Here is a 24,148-nt window from a genome sequence, read left to right on the forward strand (position 1 = left end):
GTACACTTAGCAAAAAGTATTATACAGAGGGAGTAATCGGAATTACTGGATTAATAGTAGCAGTTGTAAATCTTAAAGAAAGTACTGGACTTATGAGAGGGATGTGTTTTAATAAAGGAAAGACTCTCCTAGAGACATGGTGTCAAGACGAAACATCCATATACCCCCATGTGGGCAGTCCTGCATCAACAATAGGCATAGTGGAAAAAATTTAGCAGTGTGCCACTGACAATCATTTCGTGGAAATATAAAAATCCCATAGTTATGTCACATAAAGTAGGGTTGGCCGTCGTTAAAAAACATTTTCTTATGGGTCATGTGCCTGGAATAATCTATCAGCTTCATATAAATAATTATCACCGTAAGGATTTGAGAATAATGCAAGACTGATGGGATCTTTGAGAAAATGGAGATGAGTGACTACCTAACATTAAACCATGACTTCTGTATGCAAGAGGAAAACTATCAAGGGAGTAGTAATGATGTAAAGAATGATGAGACTGTTACATCTTCTTTCGATAAAGATCATGGTGTTATCATACTAGAAGCTACGATTTCTAACTATGGAATCGACTGTGTGCTTGGCTCTATAGAAGCCTGCGTAAATGTACTAAATAGTAAGAACTATATTTCTTCAAAGTGTGCTTACGATATTTGATACCAGCCATCCTTCATCTGTTGGCGTAAATTATAATGCAGACTCCAATAAAGTGGAGAAAGGTGAGACATGTATTATACAAAAGAGTCATATTAAAGCTGGAGAAATATATTTTTTCATGTGAGGATACTGTTCTCCACAATACTATCAAATAAAAATATTACCAAATTAGGACTGGTCTTACAAACAATATTATTCTGTGGGGCTTAAGAAAAATAGACCAATTAAAGCATTCCATATTAAACATTTCGGCACAGAACGTATACGTAACACCAATATTATTCTGCACTTTGTCTACAAGGGTAATACAAATACACGTAGTTTGATCTGTATAGTAGTAAACCTTCCACACAATCACGACTAAGCAAGAGATATAAACTATGCTCTGTCTGGGTACAGTTTTAATTATTTACTTGTAAACCTTACATAGTCCCCATCCAGTTCCATTGCTCTGCTTGAGTGTTGGCTATTCTTTGTACGCAAATTGTATTTCAAAATCAGGATAATGGAAGTTGTCGGCTGTTAATGGCAACAGTCATTACTTAACAGCAGTACTCTACTAAAGTAGGGGCCTGATAGGCGTAGCGTAGACAATTTTGTTGGCATAGACTCCTACATAAATGCCATAGGTATTACACATAAGTGCTATATTAAAGTTGGGGAAGTATAATTTTCTCAGCCCATAAATCCGTTAAAGTGATGTATCACAGATCAAGATTTTACATCACCATGGATAACACATACATGAAAGATTGGGTCGAGCAGACATAAAGCATTCTTTACTAAGGATATTGTTCTGCAATTTGTCTACTAGGGGGTTAAAAGGGACACATGAAAGATGACAAGTGTAGGAGTACATCTCCCAGACAATCAAGACTGAGAAAGGCTTATAAACTATGCTGTGTCTGCCTATAGTTTTACTTCTCTAACTGTAAACTACAAATATAGACTACAATAAAGATGATATATGTATTATGCATAATGGCATACTAATTCTGATGAAACATATTTCTCTCTATGCATGACCTTGTGAAACTGACATACCACTACCATAATTCTGTATGGGTACAGGTTATAATTAAAGGAACCGATGTGTCAAGCAGACTTAAACCATTCCTTATAAAAGATTTTCTTCTGCGAGTTGCCTATGGTTGGGTAATACGGATGCACGAAATTTGACTGTTGTAAAAGTACACCTTCCAGACAACGAAACTTGAGGAAAAGGTTATAAACTATGTTCTGTCTACCTACAATTCTAATTCCCTACGTGTAAATCACATAGAGGTTGTTAATACATCTCTGAAAAAGACAATATCTGTATTGTACAGAAGTGTTGCATATTAAAGCTGGAGAAACGTATTTTTCTCAATCTAGGATATAATTCTCCACAGTACCGTCAAATATAAAAGTTGGAGAATTGTGGGTGATTCATGTTATTCTACATATCTGAAGAAAAAATATATCGAACAGACTTAAACCATATCCTAATTTAAAAAACCAAAACTGAAGTATGTGGCGAAATTGGTTTCCACGAAGGAGGAATATAAACTATTATTTGAAAAAGAAGAAGCTTTTGCAGATGTGCAGGCAAAGTTCAGATACATATGGGAAAAGCCTGGATATGAGGAGTGTATACAAAATATCGGCGTTTACTTAAATAGGGATGTAAAGTAGTCATACATTCGTATTCTCACAGAAGTCATTAAATCATTAGATTTTACTATATTAAAGGATACACGAAGTTTTTGTAAAAACATAAGCACCCATTTGTATCGGCTTAAGAAGGGTGGTTATATTGAATCTAAATGTGGTCGACTGCTTTTTATGCATCATGCAATAGAAGTGCCTTTCCGAAATTGATAGAATAGCTATATTTAACAGCCATTTGTTTGGAAAAGTTGGAAACTTAATGTTTTCAATGGGAATTCCTAAATAATGTGGACTAGAACAGCTGCCAACACACATGCAGGTAGAACTGGAATGTTTCAACAGTAGTGTAATATAGGAAATAAGAGACAACATTAAATATTCCTGAATGCTGCTGGCTATAAGAACTGCAAGAAGTAACAGAATTGTTAAATCCACAAAAGAGATACTATACAGAAAAAATTTAGATAAGTATTATAATTCGAGAATATACATGCACTGTCTTGTCAATTTACTAGTTGGAAAAATACTATATGATTAGTATTTAATGTTATATCATAAGTAAAAAATTAAGCTCGATATTGTTGAAACTACATCAAGCAAACATAAAGAAAGAGTTGTTTTCGGCATGTAGCTGTAAATGCAAAAATTAATAAAGTTTTTGCTCCCTGATATTTGATTTTTTATTCGGTAACCTGCCAAAATAAAAGAATCCCTAAATGTGTCCTATTTACAATGATGTAGATGTGTCTATTGGATGGCTACGTTGCACAGTAGTGGAATGTCAGTTCTTAGAACCAAATGCAGTTGTTTTCCTACTATCTATGAAACTTGGCATCACTCCTACAGTATAAGGACTGTTTCACAGCCAGAGGAAAGTAACCAATGTATAATTAAAGGTGTCGCAGCGAGGCTTATATGATCATTGATCTGAAGAAACGGTAATCTGCACCCCTTCCCTCCTCATATTATCGCCACTAAAAAGTTATTGTGTTCCAGATATACAATATTTCTCTTTCTGAAATTATTACAGTTTGGCGATTGTCTAACAGTGTATACATCCTCTACATAGTGACAATTACTTCACACTTCAACGCTCCATTTAGCATGCAAGCAGCCGTAACATTCGAGTAACTACTGTGACTAGAAGAAAGTAATCCATAAAAAAAGAGGAAAAAAAAAACAAAGAAGAACGTGAAGCGTTGTAAGATAGTTTGATGTCATTTATAAAACATACCAATTAAAGTAATTTTGCGTATTTAAAACACGATCTGCAGTATTTTGTTTCACTCAACTCTAGCTACAAATTGAAAAAACGAAATTGTAAATATATACCAAATCACTTGAAGAAATCCATCTGATAGCTCTTATGAGGGATACTCTGTATCTGCGATCAGTAAGATTACGGTAGGTGTCTGGATCCTTTTGATAAGATAGCGTGTTGCACTCCATCTATGGGATGTTGTAACAGTTACAGTGCCTTCCTCCAGCACAATACACGGAAACACTGGAAAGCATGTTGTCCTGCCGAGTCTCACATCATATCGGCAGTCTCTCATCTAATGTTCGCTGTTAAGTGTCGGGACACTTCTGATCAGATAGTGTACAAGTATGTTCAACGAGCTTCATCCCTGTGGCTATTGTATGAGCAAGACTCTGTTCCTTGCTGCATTATTTGTAACGAGTCTTCGTACGTTTGGAGAAATACAACCTAAGCAAATCTTCTCTTTGCTTTGTTAACTTATTCGCTAAATATTTCTGTTCATGTCCATCTTTCCTACGATGACAGATGCCATACCACTCTGCAGCCCACCTCTCCTGACCGTTATATATGAAGTTGTACACAACACATGCCACAAGTACTTTGCCACCCAGGTAACCGCTTTCTTTGTGTGGTTCACGCCTTCGTCATTGAGGGGATCTTTACAACTCTCCAACCAATAGAGGAGATCAGGAAATTCGTATCAGAGATCGCCGTAGAATCGTCCTAGCCTCTGATTTAAACCCTCCACTCGGTTCCAAACCGGAGGGCCGCAATCGACTATGGCTACGATCCTGCAAATACTGAACTGTGCTTGCATCCCACCTGTGATGATAGCAGCCTTCGTCCACCTATGCAACCGCCTGAAGTCACCGAGGATGGCGACATTCCACTGAAACGTGCTACAGTTAGCAGCTGACTGCACCCGTTGCGTTCAACGGCCACCAGCAGAGCCTCCTCCACTTCTCGGACACGACCTCCCAGCAAACATATCAACTCCCAGTGACCAGCATACCCACTCTCTACGCTTCTCCATACACAGCAAGAAAACCAGCCACTGGTTCAACAGATGAGGCAACACATGGTGGCTCAGATGTGTTACCAACACAAAACAACACCTCATACCTGCCGCTGAGGCCTAAGCAGGCAGTTGTGTGTCCAAGTTCCATGTTCTCCCTCTGCTCAGAGATACGCAAACGTGCTACTATCTGGCACTCACCTCTGAGTGAGGACAAGCTGATTAGATACTGCAAATCAAAAGGTGCAGTCACAGTCGGCTTTCCAGCTAACTTCAACGACGCCAAAAGAATCACAGATTTTTTCATTCATGATTCAACGTCGCTGCAGCTTAAGAGCATCAGCCTGAAGCTTGCCAACCACGGCGAGTGCAGCTGTTTCCGGGCAGCGACTGGTTCTCCTTGAGTTCGCAGACTCTCATTGTGGTACTCGTTATCACAGTACGTAAAGCTTCAGAGAGCTTTGAACACGCATTATCATTTCTAAATACGTAAGCACGTTACTTCCTTATACACTGAGTCTGCTTAACTATTAATTAAACTAGGGCACACTCTTCATCAGTACTCTATATCTGCTGCTGGGTATGTTTTGGGCTCGAATTTCCGATTTCGGCATCTGAGGGACCCCATGTGTAACCCAGCTGTTATCTTCCAGTATCTCCTGGTTCTTGCACTTATATCTCCATTTCTGATTTTGAAATACTACATTTACTATTAAGATGTGATACTCATCGCAGAACTCAAGTAGTCTTTCTCCTCTCTCATTCCTATTGACCTATCCCATATTCCCTCTCACATTAGCCTTCCATCCCTTCCTCTACAGAGTTCAGATTTAACATGGTTATTACATTTTCATTATATTTTATACAGTGAGTTACTCTTTCATTTTCCTCATGTGCTCTCTCTATCGCATCATATTCTGCTTGCGATGTCTTCATACAAACGTGAACTATAGTTCTTGGCGAATTTTGTATCGATGTTGATGAGAATAACCTCGTCGTTCAACTACTTGAAGTAACTCACCCTTCACCTCGCTTTCCTGTACATAACGAATCTTACTAACATTTTACAATTTCCTGATACTGTTGGTATTATCCTGTATTCGTTTGACCAGAAATCTTTATCTTCTTTCCGTTTCACTTCACAGAGCCTTACAATTTCTAAATTTGGACAATATTTCTCTTTTAGATTTCCTAGCTTCGTTACCATGCTTAGAGTTACGACATTCCACATACTTATTTTCAGTGTATTACGATTTTGTTGAGTTTTCGGGTTTTTTCCCGTGGTCACCTTCCAATTTACGGTCCGTTCCCAGAGATCTGAATGGGGCTCAAATCTGGAATCTTCTACCATTGGAAAAAAATGTCATAACATTTTTTCCCTCCTCCCATGAACCATGGACCTTGCCGTCGGAAGGGAGGCTTGCGTGCCTCAGCGATACAGATAGCCGTACCGTAGGTGCAACACAACGGAGGGGTATCTGTTGACAGGCCAGACAAACGTGTGGTTCCTGAAGAGAAGCAGCAGCCTTTTCAGTAGTTGCAGGGGCAACAGTCTGGATGATTGACTGATCTGGCCTTGGAACACTAACCAAAACAGCCTTTCTGTGCTGGTACTGCGAACGGCTGAAAGCATGGGGAAACTACGGCCGAAATTTTTCCCGAGGGCACGCAGCTTTACTGTATGGTTAAATGATGATGGCGTCCTCTTGGGTGAAATATTCCGGAGGTAAACAGTCCCCCATTCGGATCTCCGGGCGGGGACTACTCAGGAGGACGTCGTTATCAGGAGAAAGAAAACTGGCGTTCTACGGATCGGAGCGTGGAATGTCAGATCCCTTAATCGGGCAGGTAGGTTAGAAAATTTAAAAAGGGAAATGGATAGGTTAAAGTTAGATATAGTAGGAATTAATGAAGTTCGGTGGCAGGAGGAACAAGACTTTTTGTCAGGCGAATACAGGGTTATAAATACAAAATCAAATAGGGGTAATGCAGGAGTAGGTTTAATAATGAATAAAAAAATAGGAATGCGGATAAGCTACTACTAACAGCATAGTGAACGCATTACTGTGGCCAAGATAGACACGAAGCCTACGCCTACCACAGTAGTACAAGCTTATATGCCAACTAGCTCTCCAGATAACGAAGAAATTGAAGAAAGGTAGAATGAAATAAAAGAAATTATTCAGACAGTGAAAGGAGACGAAAATTTAATAGTCATGGGTGACTGGAATTCGGTAGTAGGAAAAGGTAGAGAAGGAAACGTAGTAGGTGAATATGGATTGGGGGTAGGAAATGAAAGAGGAAGCTGCCTGGTAGAATTTTGCACAGAGCACAAGTTAAAAAAGCTAACACTTGGTTTAAGAACCATAAAAGAAGGTTGTATACATGGGAGAAGCCTGGAGATACTGACAGGTTTCAGATAGATTATATAAGACAGAGATTTAGGAACTGGGTTTTAAATTGTAAGACATTCTCAGAGGCAGATGTGGACTTTGAGCACAATTTATTGGTTATGAACTGTAGATTAAAACTGAAGAAACTGCAAAAAGATGGGAATTTAAGGAGATGGGACCTGGATAAACTGGAAGAACAGAGGTTCAAGGAGAGCATAAGGGAACAATTGACAGGAATGGGGGTAAGAAATACAGTAGAAGAAGAATGGGTAGCTTTGAGGGATGAAGTAGTGAAGGCAGCAGAGGAAAAAGTAGGTAAAAAGACGAGGGCTGCTAGAAATCCTTGGGTAACAGAAGAGATAATGAATTTAATTGATGAAAGGAGAAAATACAAAAATGCCGTAAATGAAGCAGGCAAAAAAGAATACAAACGTCTAAAAAATGAGATCGATAGGAAGTGCAAAATGGCTAAGCAGGGAGGGCTAGAGGACAAATATAAGGATGTAGAGGCTTATCTCACGAGGGGTAAGACATATGCTGCCTACAGGAAAATTAAAGAGACCCTTGGAGAAAAGAGAACCACTAGCATGAATATCAAGAGCTCAGATGGAAACCCAGTTCTAAGCAAAGAAGGGAAAGCAGAAAGGTGGAAGGAGTATGTAGAGGGTCTATACAAGGGCGATGTACTTGAGGACAATATTATGGAAATGGAAGAGGATGTAGATGAAGATGAAATGGGAGATACGATACTGCGTGAAGAGTTTGACAGAGCACTGAAAGACCTGAGTCGAAACAAGCCCCGGGAGTAGACAACATTCCATTAGAACTACTGACAGCCTTAGGAGAGCCAGTCCTGACAAAACTCTACCATCTGTTGAGCAAAATGTATGAGGCGGACGAAATACCCTCAGACTTCAAGTAGAGTATAATAATTCCAATTCCGTAGAGAGCAGGCGTTGACAGATGTGAAAATTACCGAACTATCAGTTTAATAAGTCACGGCTGCAAAATACTAACGCGAATTCTTTACAGGCGAATGGAAAATCTGGTAGAAGCCGACCTCGGGGAAGATCAGTTTGGATTCCGTAGAAATACTGGAACACGTGAGGCAATACTGATCCTACGACTTATCTTAGAAAATAGATTAAGGAAAGGCAAACCTACGTTTCTAGCATTTGTAGACTTAGAGAAAGCTTTTGACAATGTTGACTGGAATACTCTCTTTCAAATTCTGAAGGTGGCAGTGGTAAAATACAGGAAGCGAAAGGCTATTTACAATTTGTACAGAAACCAGATGGCAGTTATAAGAGTCGGGGGACATGAAAGGGAAACAGTGGTTGGGAAGGGAGTGAGACAGGGTTGTAGCCTCTCCCCGATGTTATTCAATCTGTATATTGAGCAAGCAATAAAGGAAACAAAAGAAAAATTCGGAGTAGGTATTAAAATCCATGGAGAAGAAATAAAAACTTTGAGGTTTGCCGATGACATTGTAATTCTGTCAGAGACAGCAAAGGATTTGGAAGAGCAGTTGAACGGAATGGAGAGTGTCTTGAAAGGAGGATATAAGATGAACATCAACAAAAGCAAAACGAAGATAATGGAATGTAGTCGAATTCAGTCAGGTGATGCTGAGGGAATTAGATTAGGAAATGAGACACTTAAAGTAGTAAAGGAGTTTTGCTATTTGGGGAGCAAAATAACTGATGATGGTCGAAGTAGAGAGGATATAAAATGTAGACTGGCAATGGGAAGGAAAGCGTTTCTGAAGAAGAGAAATTTGTTAACATCGAGTATAGATTTAAGTGTCAGGAAGTCGTTTCTGAAAGTATTTGTATGGAGTGTAGCCATGTATGGAAGTGAAACATGGACGATAAATAGTTTGGAAAAGAAGAGAATAGAAGCTTTTGAAATGTGGTGCTACGGAAAAATGCTGGAGATTAGATGGGTAGATCACATAACTAATGAGGAGGTATTGAATAGGCTTGGGGAGACGAGAAATTTGTGGCACAACTTGACTAGAAGAAGGGATCGGTTGGTATGACATGTTCTGAGGCATCAAGGGATCACCAATTTAGTATTGGAGGGCAGCGTGGATGGTAAAAATCGTAAAGAGAGACCAAGAGATGAGTACACTAAGCAGATTCAGAAGGATGTAGGTTGCAGTAGTTACTGGGAGATGAAGAAGCTTGCACAGGATAGAGTAGCATGGAGAGCTGCATTAAACCAGTCTCAGGACTGAAGACCAGAACAACAACATTTTTTCAGTTAAGGTCCACATTCTCTGTGCACACGCATTTGTATCTTTAATATTATGACTTTTATTGCCGTCTACATCCTCCTGTTGCTGGTTATTCCTCATTCTTCCGTCTTCATGGGCACTTCCCACCTAAAGGGGTAATTGGTGCCGCCTGACAAGGCCGTTGGCAGAATGAGAGGCACTGCAGCGCGTATCAAAAAAATGATCTGATTAAAAATCTTTATATGTATTGACGGTAACACCTTGTAATATACTCACAAAATTTTAAAGCTTTTAGTTAAATTACTACAAATTCTCTACGTGCCCACCAGTAGCAGCATGGACCATATCTAGGAGACAGGTAACTTCATCATAAACTGTATGTAACACATATACATTGACACAAGTCACTTCAGCTCTCACTTTGTCCTTCACTTTATCCAGGTCACGAGGTAAACTGCGGATAAAAACACATTCCTTCACGTTTAGTCTCAAGAAAATATCATATTGGTTCATGTCCGGAGATCTTAATACTCCAAGAATGTAGTACAGTGTCTTGGGGTCCCATGCGACATATCCAACATTTGGGCACCGCGTCACTGAGGGATTCTCGTAATGTGTCGTACGTCGGAGTTCCATCCTGTTAGAATTGAAGTCATTAGAGCCCTTTCAGGTTGAGGGGAAATCCAAATCTTCAGTATTCGATGATTCTTTATTCCGGTCATTGCGTTTTCCTAAGAAAATGGCGAATCATATACTTTTTTCATAAGAAACGAAACAAAAGAGTTCACTTGACGCGAGTTTTTTTCATGCTCAACAATTACGTGGTGGTTCTGAGGTCCCCACATGCACACAATCTGTCAGTTCGTTTTACTGCTAACATGTAGTGCAGCTTTATGACTGACAGCCAACTGTGATAAAAATCTACCATAGTGCATGTCTTCCAGGAGAGTATTGATGAAGGTCTACAAGTTTCCCTATATCACCAACCTGAGTAGCTTGCACTAACTGCAGCCCTCATGATTTATACACAAAAGGTCGCTTTGACACTCGTCGAACAGTTAGTTATATGAGGAACTGCAAGTTCTCTATTTGCACGGTGAGTAGACTTCCCTGGAATTTGCGCAAACCTTTGTCAAATTCTGTCTGCCTCTCGTTTACCCACCTGCAGCATTATGTGGCTGATTGCAGTGGGATAGTACTATGGAACGTACTACCTTCTTTTCAGAAAATCTAAGACAAGACATTCGTTTATGGAGCGCTGGCTCCATTGGTTAATAATTCGCTCTGCCTTCCATAAGAATGAACACGCTGCTGTATATTGAGGATCACAAGAAGCCGTCTGATTTTTTTGCCATTCTTCGAGTATAGTTGTAAAGTGGGGTATAAGGCGTTTCTTAACTATAGTGGAACAAATTTCCCGTTACAGTTTTCTTTTCTTAACCTTTAACTCGAAACACGGTCTTTCAGACCAATCACTCATTTTAAACACCAAGTGTGGTAGCACTGAAAAAAATCGGCCCCTCTTTTTCAGTATATTCGTCTTAATACTTGAATTTTCATTCAAGACTTTCTTTCGCTGAATCATTGCATTTTCTATGTGGTAGTTCTCTTCTACTGCGAGTTTTTAATAGAAGCTATTGCTTTCTCTGAGTATCTTAAGACCAGTCTCAATGTTGTTTAGGTGGTGGATTTCGAGTATGAGATGATCTGAAAAGTGGAGTTCGTACTGCCACTTTTTAAGGCTCTGGGTTGTTAAGGGTATCTCATTTCAAAATATTTGCATAGTTAGTCCGGGTAGAAACATTTCTATTAACAACTGGTTATCTGACAGAGAGTGCAGCTCTGGAGAATTGGGTTATCAAGATGTTTCTAGTGTTTAGATTTTCCGGTACTGTGTTGTATGTGTGGAATGACATTTGTAGTGCTTGTTAACTCAGGATGTTCCTCATCCTGTGGAGGTTTTTATTGCTGTGTGTTAGTATGTGCCACTCAGTGTTCTCTGTAATGCATTCTGGCAACTTTTCGTCTGCCAAGTATTCATGTTCCTGGTTCTATGCTGTTGCTGGTAATTTGCTCATGGTTTGTTCTTTTATGCTTTGATTTTTAATTTGTTATTCAGCTTGTTTATTATTTGTGTGATGTGCCCATTCTCTCTGGCTGTTCGGTGGATTGTGTTTAGCTACTGTGTGTAGTTGCGTTTGTCCAGTCGAGTTGTGTTGAGCCTGTGTTTATGTCACTGTTAATTGTTTTGTCTGGATGGCTGTTTTGTCTATCAAGAAAATTATGTTCACACAACAGTGCCAATATACAGCCTTGTATTGTTTCGGATATATAATTTAATTGAATATTCGTATTTTGTTTTTAGTTTGTTTCAGAAATGTGTTTACAAGTAGACTACTGATGGGTGAGCCCATTGGAAAGTCTTCTTTTTGTAGACGGAACTCTTTGTTGATAGTGAAGAAGTTCTGTTCTATTATAATCTTTGGGATGGCTTCAGTTTCATCTATGTGTGCATTTGTTTTGTTCCCTTGTTTCCGTCGTTGTTCTCTAATAATATCACATCCATGTACGCAAATGTGCCAGTGGTGTCAAGAGATGAAAGGTTTGAATTTGATGGAATATTTAGGTCTTTTACCTTTTCTATTAATTCCTTGGTGTTTTTTATGTTTATGTTGTTTGTGAAAGTGAACAATTTCTGTGGTATGGTACTGTATGTGGATGGTTTAGTAGGTGATAAGATGGTGCATTTTCGAAGGTAATTACCATTGTAATTGGACATTGGCGTTTATGTATTTTGTTAAACTATTTAGATTATTTCTTTGGATTCTTTTGTGTCATATAGTTTGCTTGAGCTTCTGTGATGGCGATTTTGAGGGTGTTCGGAAGTTTCTGTACATTTCTTTCATACCTCATGGTAGTAACTATCACTCGTTAATTTAAGGATGTTGCTCTCTTCTATGAATTCTTCTGTTTTGTTGATGTCTTCTGTCTCACTCACAAGAACCTGGTACTATCTTTATCCACCTCAGTGATGACTGCTTTGAGTTGTTGTAGTTTTTACTTTAATTTTTTTGGATGTGTTTTGTTCTGTTATTTTTGAGGTGGTATGGGTCTTGTTCTTCTTGATTACCTGTTTTCTCATTTCTGCTGCTAGTTCCCTTGTCAAGTTGGCACTGAAACTGGGGTTTTCCAATTTATCTTGTTGTGTTATATCTTATGTTTCTTATACTGGGTTTTCTATTGTGTTTATGATGTATTTGTAGCTTTTTGAGTACCTCTTTTTCTTGCTTTGTTAATTCTATGTCAATAAAATTGTCGTATCAGTCAGTCATGGAACTGGTGTTGAGGACTCATTCTGTCTTCTTTATTCTCTGGTGTTGGAGATTCCAAGAGCTGATTCAGTTATTTGAGCTTCTTTCTTACTTTTTTTAGTGTTTCTGTGTGTGATTTGATTCCTTCTGTGTCATCGACATGTTTCTATGAGATTAGGTAATTTAGGTTGCGTTTTACATAACTGAACACTGAGCTGCTATTTTTCAGCAAATAGTAAACGAATTGCTTCTTTTAACCAAATAATTTCTTCTTTTCTTTTGGCTACTTGTCAAGAAGGTAACTTGCTGTTTACATTGTCTTTTAGAAAACCAGGCATTATATTGTTACTTAGGCAGACTTTGGTATCCCTTATGTTGAGGATAGTTTTGTGCAACTTTTGTATCCTTTTATGCGTTGTAAAGCTTCGTCGGAACTATTTGGCATGGCTCTGAGTGAATGATCTTGCTCCTGCTGACATTTTATTTCGTATTTGTGATTCAAATTCAGGGTTTTTTAAACTCTGCCTTGTGCAAAACAAAGTTTATTTTGTGTTACACAGCAGAAATCTTTTGAGACCTATATATGTCATCTTCTGTGGATCAAATTTATTTCTATAAAACATAACACAAAGTCCATTTCTGTTCATCTATTTTTGCCTGAAAATTATAATGTGCATTTTATTCAGTTTGTTAAGATTATTCATCTGAAAATTATATTGCTAGTGGGAATACATTTTTATAGAAATGCTTTTTTGTTCCCCTTTTTTCAGGTGAACAACCGAAAAAACCAAACAAAATGCACATGTCATAATTTTATCGACTAAAAGCGTGACCTTGCTATCATGTTTACAGAAATAAATACGGAAATAAATGTTGACCCAAAGAAGATGATGTATAGGTGTCGAAAGACGTCTTGTGAGTAAAAAAATAAATCATGTTTTCAATAAAGTGGAGTTTAAAAAAACCCTAGATTTCAACTGCAAAAAAAATGAAAAAAAGACGTGAACAGGAGATTCTAGCCCAGCAAGATAATTCTCTCAGTGTAATGCTAAGCATTCCCCAAGAAGCTCTACAAGAAATTAAAGAATATAACAGTTGCACAAAACACTCCCCAACATCAGGTTTAACAAAACATGTCTGAGTAATAATATAATTCCTTATTTTGTAAAAGTCAGTGTAAACAGCAACTGCGCCAAAAGAAATTACTTGGTTAAAAGAAGAAATTCGCTTCCTCTGTGCTGTAAAAAATAGCAGCTCAATGTTCAGTTACATAAAACGCAACCTGAATTAACTTATTTCATAAAAAGTCAGCCCATTTCGATGACAGCATACAAGAAACAAAATAATACACAGAAGCACTAATGTTAAGGAAGAAAGAAACACAAAATAAAAAACTGAATCACTGTATTACCACCTGTCTAGACACATGTGTGCAGTACTGAACTACAGAAATAGCACACTTTCACGTGAAATGGAAATGTATGAAACACCAATGAACTGTTACAAAAAAAAGATCTAAATATACCATCAAATTTAAACATTACATCTTTTGACATCACATTCATGTACATAAATCTGCCAGTAGGACAAACAATCAGCTTTGCCAAAGCACTGCGGAAACAAGGGAACACGACAAATACAAACATAAATGAAATTTAAGCCATCCTAAAGATCGTAACAGAAAAGAACTGCAAGGAATTTTATCTACAAAAACAAGGCGTACCAATGCGTTCACCCATCATTGGTCTACTTTCAAACATATTTCTGAATCACATTCAATGAAGTTATAAATGCAGAACAATACAAGGTCATATACTGATACTGTTGTGTAGACATCATTTTCCTGATGGACAAAACATTCACCCAGACAAAACAATTATGCACTGACATAAATACAGTTCACATTAAAGTAAAATTCACAATTGAGACAAAGCAGAGACGAAACTTAATTTCTTACAGATCACTACACACAGAAAAGAATGTAATTGTGGAATATTCAGGAAACCTACAGCCACAGGTACAACCATTCACAACCTTTCCAATCACCCCAGGCTCAACAGAACTTCACTGGACAGTCTCAGGTACATTCATGAATGAAGTACAATCCTCCAGATAACCAGAGCAAAAGGGGAACAGGACACAAATAATAAAAATGCTGAACAACAAAATGAGAAACAAATTATGGAAGAAAAATCATGAACAAATTACCAGCCACATAATAGAACCGGGAACACAAACATGTGACAAAAGCAGGGATCCAGGAAACTTTGTGAAGAACACAGCGTGACACATACTGACATACAGCAACGAAAATCTGCACAGGATGGGGAACATTCTGAAGAAATAGTGACTATGAATATTATTTCACATTCAGTACAGAAAAGGTTAATCACAAGAAACGCCTCCACGGACAAATTCTCTGAAAGAGGAATCTATCTGCTAACTATAGTTTACACCAGTCTGTCTATATAGCCCAAACATGCAGAAATTTTAAAACGAGATATTCTGCACAACTCAGAGCCTTAAGAAGTGGCAGTACAAACTCCACTTTTACAGATCATTTCGCACAAGAAAACCACCACCCAAACAACACTGAAACTGATATTAAATTCTCATAGAAAGCAATACTCTCTATCAAAAATTCACAACAGAGTAGAACTATCACATACAAAAGCTTGAGCAGCAACAATAACAGAGTGTCTCTCAGTGAGGATGGAGAGAGAAGCATCTGCTCAAATCACGTTTTCTGATACACGTGAAGAAAAAATTGAGAATGAAATTATATTAAAACGGTGTGACAACAGTGTACACAATAGCAATAGAAAAACATATCCATCAGAGATACACAACAGGACGGAAAATGTAAGTACAGTAATGTAAATAACCACTACCTGCAAAACGGTATTTGGAAAATGCACAGGATTCTTCTTGACAAGTTTGCAGATGGCACGCTGACAAAACGATAAGAACACGACATAAAAAAGCCGATCTGTAAACGTAACTTTTTACTCGCAATGTAATATTCAGGTGAACAACCCCAACAAACAAAACAAAATACATGCATTATCATTTTTAGTTATGGAATTTTACGAAAATAAATGTGATAAATAGAATGTGACACTTGGATATTGATACATGTCTGGATTAATAACAAAAAGCAAATTCTGCTTTGCATAAGACAGAGTTTAAAAAAAAAGACAGTCATGACTATGAGCCTGCTAACGCAAAGTACAGTGCCTGCTCTACCTCAACGCCAACACTAGAGCAATGAACTAACTATTAATTTAGTGGGTGACAATTTGAGTACCAGAAACAAGTATTAGTGTTCAGCATACTTACCAGATACTACCTTATCAAGGTAAGACATTTTGGAGAGAGCATCATAAGTGATATCTCTACCAGTTTCTTCAAGAACAGAATCGATTTCGTGTTGCAACTTCGTTTGGCAATGAGGGTGGAGTGCCAGTTCATGGAGAGCAAAGCTCATAGTTGATGAAGATGTTTCAAAGCCCGCTCCAAAGAAGATAAACGCCTGTGCAGCCACATCTTCCATTGTGAGCTCTGTGGAAACAACAACGTAATGCTCAAACATTCAAGATCACAGACACCAAAATCAAGCAAATTATTTTGAATCTATGGTATTGTCTCATAAACAGCACGTGCTATATATTATTATTGTTATTAGAAAATTAATGATAAAAGTTCATCTTTTGTCTTCTCAAAACTTGTCTTTGCAATAGCGTGTCTTATGCAAGAACTCCTCAATGTTCAAACATAAATGGCAAATTTAAAATTATCTGTATATCCTATTATAATGTTTAGATCTATTTACATGTATTCATTTAAACTCCAGTGCAGCCTTCACGTCACATTAACATCACAGTGAAGGTCAAGTCTGCTATGAAATTTACATTTGTAACACAGTAAGATACCCTAGAAACATAAGAGGGACTTTATCAATCATTTTTCAATGAATTCTACTGTCCCAGTTCATCTAGAAAAGCTATGGGGCCACCATAAAATTTTATTACAGTTACTTAGATTTAAAAAAAATTACTGTTCTAATCTCTTGAATGCATCCAAAATTAGCAGGAAGCTATGTTTAGGAACATAATGAAATTTACTTTTATTTTAAATTCAATATTTCTAGCTCTGTAGGACCAGACTCAGGAGTAAACCTCCATGAACATGGAAAGAGTCAATACATGAAATTTAACCACAGTTAATAACACATAAAATAAAATATGCATGAGTCCTCTGCAGACTGTAAGCTGCTGTGTAGATATATGTATAATCAACTTTACAATACTGAAATTAGCTTAATTTTTCCCATGAAGATCCCAGCAGAATAGAAGGAGTGAGTCGTGAGGAAATTCTACTGTTCAGACTTTAAAGTGCCAAGATTACTGCTAACATTTTTTTAAAAATTATTATGGTAGCTTATTAAAAATGGATGGAGCAAAATAATGCACACCTATTTGTAGGGGAGTCAAGGAGGTGCGATCCAAATGCTGACTGAATTTCTACTTAGTTTTAACCAAGTGAAAGCTGCAAATTATTCCGAATAAGCTTATATTATTAATAACAAAGTACATTAAAGAAAATAGGTTTTAGGAGCCAATTTCACAATTTGCAGACTCCTGAACAGGGAGTTGGCAAACTTACACCACATATTATCCGAACTGCCCATTTCTGAGCCATTGGTGTACTTTGTGAATGGGAAGAGTTTCCCTAGAATATAATGCCACATGTCAGATGTGAATGAAAATTGGCAAATTAGACTAACTTTTTTGTTGGACCCTCATTTATTTATTGCACGTACTGTTCTAAGGGAAAATATAGCAGCATACAGTTTTTGAATTAGATGTTGAATATGTACATTCCATGACAGCTTACCATGTGTCTGAACATCTAGGAATATGTGTTGTTCAGACTCACTAATCATATGCCCACTCTCTTTAATCAACATTTCAGCTTTGATAAAATGGTGTTTAATGGAATCTTAGTACGATTTAGCATAAATTTACTTTCTACAAGCTATATGTCTTGATCTGCATTATCTGACATTATCTATTTTGCATTCAACATCCTTCACTGTCAAGCTAGTGTCATCACAAAAGAAAATATTTAAAAATTATCTGTCATATTGTAGCGATCTCAACATTGGCCCATGATGCACCTCCCCAAACAGACACCACCCCAGAGTCAGTATTATTACTGTGGAGAACGACGTTTTGCTGCCTGTTCTTAATGTATAAGAAGAACCAGTTGTGAGTTACTCTTCTTATTCCATAATGGTCCGATTTCTGCAGCAATATTTTGTGATTAAAACAATCAAAGGCTTTTGTTAACCCAAAGAAGACGTCTAATATTCATCACTTTTTGCTTATTCTGTCCAATGCCTGACACATAGAAGAGAATGTAGCATTTATAATTGTTAAACCGCTTTTGAAACTGGACTGTATGTTTGCCCAAATTATGTAAACCAAAAAGATCACTTATCCTTATATATACAGTCTTTTTAACAATTTTTTCGATTAAGAATGGCACAGAAAAGGCTCTAAATAGTCCAAATTACACATTCTCCATTTTTATAAAGTGGTTTCGTTATTGAGTATTCTTATCGTTCAGGAAACTAACAATTCCTAAATGAAAAATAACAGATGCAACTAAATTCTGGACTAACATCTACAGCACAGTGCTTTAATCTCCTGCTAGATACCCAGCGATATCCATGAGATACGAATAACCGAACATCACCCACTGGGATATTTTGTGAGCTCTCAAAGGCTTTTGATTGTGTGAATCATGAAATTCTTCTAGATAACTGGAAAATGCAGAAGGTTGAAATTAACAGTACATATAGTCTACAAAAACCAGCAGAGTCCTCTAACTGTGGAGGTATAAAGAATGGTGTCCCACAGGGTTCAGTCTTGGGTCCCTTATTGTTCTTAATATTTATTAATGACTTGCCACTCTATATTCATGAAGTACCAAAGTTAGTTCTTTTTGGTGATGATACAAGTATAGTAATCACACCCAAGAAGCAAGAATAAGGAGAGGAAATTGCTAATAATATCTTTCAGAAAATTATTAAGTGGTTCTCTGCAAATGGACTCTCACTAAACTTTGAGAAAACATAGTTTATACAGTTCTGTACAGTAAATGGCATAATATCGTTGATAAATATAGACTATGAACTGAAGTCTGTTGCTAAGGTAGAATACTCAAAATTTCTGGGTGTGTGCATTGATGAGAAGTTGAATTGGAAGAAACATTGATGATCTGCTGAAACGTTTAGGTTCAGCTACTTATGCTATTAGGGAATTGCAAATTTTGGTGATAAACATATCAGTAAATTAGCCTACTATGCCTATTGTCATTCACTGCTTTCATATGGCATCATATTTTGAGGCAACTCATCATTAAGAGAGAAAGTATTCATTGCATAAAAGTGTGTAATCAGAATAACAGCTGGAGCCCACACAAGATCACTTTGCAGACATTTATTTAAGGAACTCAGGATTCACAGTACCTTCGCAATACATATATTCACTTATGAAATTTGTCATTAATAACCCATCCCAATTCAAAAATAACAGTGAATTGCATAGGTATAACACTAGATGAAAGGATGATATTCACTTTTCTGGATTAAATCTCACTTTGACACAGAAAGGGGTGAATTATGCTGCCAAAAAAATCTTGGGCCTTTTTCCAAATAGCATTAAAAGTCTGACAGATAGCCAACCAACATTTAAAAGCAAATTAAAAGAATTTCTCAATGACAACTCCTTGTACTCAATAGATGAAGTTTTAGGTATGAAGTAGTAAAAAAATAATTAATTAATTATTTTATGTAAAGAAAACTTTTGTTAAAGTGACATGTTCCATATCATTATAAAATGTTGTATTCATGATCTATGGAACAAGGATTAATGTATGTATGTATGTATGTATGAGAGCCTTCAGCAGTTTAATTACAGACTTAATTTTTCTCTTGTTTTAATTTTATTCTTGATGATAATTTCTTATATCATGAAATGACCGCCCATGTTCGTAGTTCGTATGGCAATTGCTAATTTAGAATAATTGTTTGTGTGGTAGGCAGTTTTGTGTTCATTGTACCTATACTCCCAGATTAGTCAATCTTATTTCTTCTTAAGACTGTGGTGGGAAGATTGTTTAGTATCTGTGATTGAAAAATAATAATTCATGTCTTTCATTGATACCACTGATGTTTTACAGGTTGCTAGTGAAGGCATGTGAAAGTAGTCACTAATGTCTAACAATAGAGTAGGTTACAGCAACGCAGGTGGACCTATTCTATGAAGTGTAACGTAAACGAAGGCTGTAAAGAGATAATACGTGATTTCTACCTCATATAACATACTTACTCGTAGGGGACACTTCCTTGGTACCGCCCTCTCCATTCTCTGGCTTTTCGTCTTCGAGATACCCCTTGTTTTTGAGTTGGATCATAAGATCCATGAAATCTTTCCTGCAAACGTTGTTCTCCTCCCTGTATGCAACTGTCTCCGCTACCATACGTCTAAAATACGTACTGACAGCAGCGGTTCCGTCTTTGAGTCTGCAAGGAAATGACAATCGTGAATCGATAACACACATTGGAGTAAAACAGAACAGTTTTGGCATTTTACAGTATGATGTGCATAGTGATGAAAAAATGATGAAACTTCTGCACATAATTTAGTTCATGATTCTTCGTGTGTTAGCAACCATAATTTGCCACTTAATCCTATCCCACTACAGCACAGAATGTGTCAGTCAGCGCCCATAGTGAACTCAGTAGCTGCAGGATGCCGCAGCAGTAATTCATAGGAACTTCTATTAAACTGTAAAGAAGAACAGTGCAAAATTTTTCTTCAGTAGACTGCTAGCAACTGTCTTACATATAACTGGGTATGACTCCACTTCATTCATCCAGCACTGCAAAGTTTTTCGTAGTACTTTTAAAGTAACTACTTTGTACCGCACTTTTCTTTTCTTAGCCGCGCGGTCTGGGGCGCCTACTCACGATTCGCTAGGGTCCACCCAGCGGAGGTACGAGTCCTCCTTCGGGCATGGATATGTGTGTTGTCTTTAGTGTAGTTAGTTTAAGTTAGATTAAGTAGTGTGTAAGCCTAGGGACCGATGACCTCCGCAGCTTGGTCCCATAGGAACATACTACAAATTTAAAAAAATCGTTCTTTCAAATATGTGTTATCAACAAATTAATTGATTTTTGTGATAATGTTTGTGCTTCAGTGACGGGAAAACACAAATAAACATAAGAAAGAAATGTTAAATATACTATAATAATAATTTAGTGTCTATCAAAGATGAAGTGCAAGTCTTTCGATTGGATGTCACTTCATTGAATTGTGTGTCCTTAAACTACGCCAGTTATCCAACCAGGGAAAAGGGAGCTACAGTTTAACGTGAAGTCTGATCCATGTGTCGCTTCTAGCGAATCTCCACATCACTGAAAGTTGAATGCTAGGGTAAAATGCAGACTAAACAATGCGTGGTGCGAATGGGATCCGGTCCTGCAGTCTTTGGGTTTCGCACTTTACCGCTAGACCATAAGGATTCTGCAGGACGTCCCACAAGTGTTGTGACAAACTTCGAGGGGCTGTAGAGGGTGTCTAGAGGAACAAATCGGGGATAGGGAACCTGTGTCCAGAAACGTCATCCAACGATACTACAGAGTGTCGGAAGTCAAAGGCACAAGCGCCTGCCACCAGGCTACCCATTCGGCAGCAAACATCACACTGTACGCTTGCGGACCATGGGTGGAACATCTCGCAATGTTCTTTTTCTTATTACGTGATCGTGACTGATTGCCTCGATCACCAGTGGAGAAGACAGGGCTCTGCTGCTTAGGCAGACCATGTTTCTTATAAGTGTGATGCTCTGTTGCCTTGGTGGGTGGCGGCTTTGAACATGGGGCTTCCATCTGCAGTTTATTTTTCTCCTGTGAACCGAAACACAACGGAGATTTCAGACGGTTCCCTGACAAAGATGAACTGGAGATGGAAACTCTTTTTCGTCATACACTTTAAAGTGTTATACTTGTGCATCCCCTCAGTGGTCGCTGCTAATAGCGATATGTACTGTATGGGAATCTCACAACTGTGGCACCTCTGGTGGCCCTCACATCTTGCCCCTCCCCCCCCCCCCCCCTCCCCTACTAGCAGCTTGTGCTGCATCGGCCTTAAACCTGCGCTGAACATAGCGTAGCAGAGCAACACCACCCGGACTGTCGCTAGTAAGCCCTGCACACGCTGAAAGTGATAAGGGTAGTAACTGCCGGTGGGTGTGGCCGATCGGTTCTAGGCGCTTCAGTCCGGAATCGCGCTGCTGTTACGGTCGCAGGTTCGAACACTGCCTCGAGCATGGATGTGTGTGATGTCCTTGGGTTTAGGTTTAAGTAGTTCTAAGTCTATGGGACTGATGGCCTCAGATGTCGTCCCATAGTGCTTAGGGCCATTTGAACCTTTTTTTTCTGTGGTAGTTACGATTGTCATGGAGAATGTTCCACACGATCGTCTGGTTTACCCTGTAGTGGCAGGCCAACTGCCTTGCACTGACACAGCAGTTGCCTTTCGCAGTGTTAATCACATCTTCCTCCAAATACCTACTTCACGATTTCCTGCTTACTGAAACGGCCCTCTCCCAGACAAGCGGCGAAAAACTGTCACGAACATGGAATGCTGTGGCTGTTGTCGGCGGGGATAGGTCTCCTGATACACCCTGACGGCAAACTGTCGATTGGAATACGGAACCATTGTGTACAACGCTGTATCACATCCATTACGAGGTGAGTCAGCAAGAGAAGTGGATCGGACAAAACATTAAAAATTAATATGGCAGTGGGCGCTAGGGCGCGACGTACGGGGGACAGTAACACCCTCATACTGTACCTGTGGCTGCATGGTACAGCGCGTATTAGACCGCAGTCTCTCTAACACTGTATGATTGAATGTATGGTCTCTACCATGGAACCCATGCATTTCCGGACATAACTTCATTAGACCTTTTAATTCCGTGTCCTCTATTGATCAATCCCGAGAATTTGTATAAGCCTGGAAAAAGTCACCCTGTAGATATAGATTAGCGTAGTCACATAACTTACGTGACCGCAAGCAGTCTGATTGGACATATGAAACACTGACACTGGGAACCAGAGAAATGCTGCAGATGTAACGCACATAAGCAATCACAGTTAGTTCTTACCATCATAATAGCGGGCTTTGTTAGATCAAGTGATTGCGAAAGTTGACGTTTCACATCCTGTGGAATATAGAGGTAGCAGAGGCAAGCAGAAATCTTTCGCATGTAGTGACAATATTTTCCAACTAACTGAAGCGCGGCTATGTCAAAACTCTTCGGCGTTTTCTGCTGCGGTATTGGGATACCGTCGAGAATAACAGCAGAAGTATTTAATTTCTTACGGGATACAAAAATTACATGGGACTTTTTGGCGTTAATTCATGTCCTAGATTTAGCACCCATCTGACCACAGAAGACAGACAGTTATTGATCTGGCCTTTACAAAGGAAACGAATTTGAAGGGAATATTATAGAAAGGGAAGAGGAGTTAGAGAAAGATGAGGTGGGAGGCATGATGCTGCGACAGGAATTGACAGAGCACTGAAAGATTTAAATCAAAACAAGGCCCCTGGAGGAGATGAAACTTTCCAGAGCAGCTAAGAGACTTGGGAAAGACAGCCATGACAAAATTATTCGACATGGTACCGAAAATATATAAGACGGACGAAATACCCTTAAACACCACGAAGAACGTAGTAATTCCAGCAGCGGAGAAAGCAAGTGCCGATAGGTGCGAATGTTACTGGACTATCTGTTTAGTAAGCTATGATCGAAAAATATTGACACAAATTATTTACAGAAGAATGGGAAGACCGGTAGAAGCTGAGCTCGGAGAAGATCACTTTTGGTACTGGGGAAATGTAAGAACACACAAGGCATAAAGACCCTTCACCCTATCTTAGAAGATAGGTTAAAGAAGTACACACCTACGTTTATACAGGATGTTTCCGTAAGAGCGTGCAAAAGTTTAACAGGACATAGAGGATGCTCCACTGAACAATTTGAGGTAAGGAATCTGGGGTTAGAGAAGTCAGCTCCGTACTTTTCTATTTACATTTGTTAGTGTTAACTGAAAATACAATCACTGACAAAATGGAGGTTCCATTTATACTGTATTTTACAAAATGTATTGAAACTGACAGCCATTAACCTCAATGCAAGCATAACATTGGCGAACCAGATTATGACGCACCGTGACAAATATCCCCTGGTGTGTTTCGAATGATTCAAATGGCTCTGAGCACTATGGGACTTAACATCTGAGGTTATCAGTCCCCTAGACTTAGAACTACGTAAACCTAACCAACCTAAGAACATCACACACGTCCATGCCCGAGGCAGGATCCGAACCTGCAACCGCAGCAGAAGCGCGGCTCCGGACTGAAGCTTCTAGAACCGCTCGGCCACAGCGGCCGGCCCCTGTTGTGTTTCGAATTACATCACAGGCAGCTACAAGTCTGGCAAATATTTCCATTTCCATATCCACTGGCGTCTCACAAACAACC

General features: G+C 38.6%; 1 protein-coding gene across 1 annotated transcript in view; it reads right to left on the bottom strand.

The window, feature by feature from the left end:
* LOC126272524 (cytochrome P450 6k1-like) overlaps positions 1–24,148 on the bottom strand; it is a 183,975-nt gene that overhangs the window by 38,232 nt on the left and 121,595 nt on the right. The window contains exons 5-6 of the mRNA XM_049975440.1: positions 19,925–20,118; positions 15,867–16,088 (exon numbers count right to left, since the gene is read on the bottom strand). Coding sequence (XP_049831397.1) covers positions 15,867–16,088; positions 19,925–20,118 — 416 coding nt within the window. The remainder of the gene's footprint in view (positions 1–15,866; positions 16,089–19,924; positions 20,119–24,148) is intronic.

This window comes from Schistocerca gregaria, chromosome 5, assembly GCF_023897955.1.
Source record: "Schistocerca gregaria isolate iqSchGreg1 chromosome 5, iqSchGreg1.2, whole genome shotgun sequence".
Taxonomy (NCBI): Eukaryota; Metazoa; Arthropoda; class Insecta; order Orthoptera; family Acrididae; genus Schistocerca; species Schistocerca gregaria.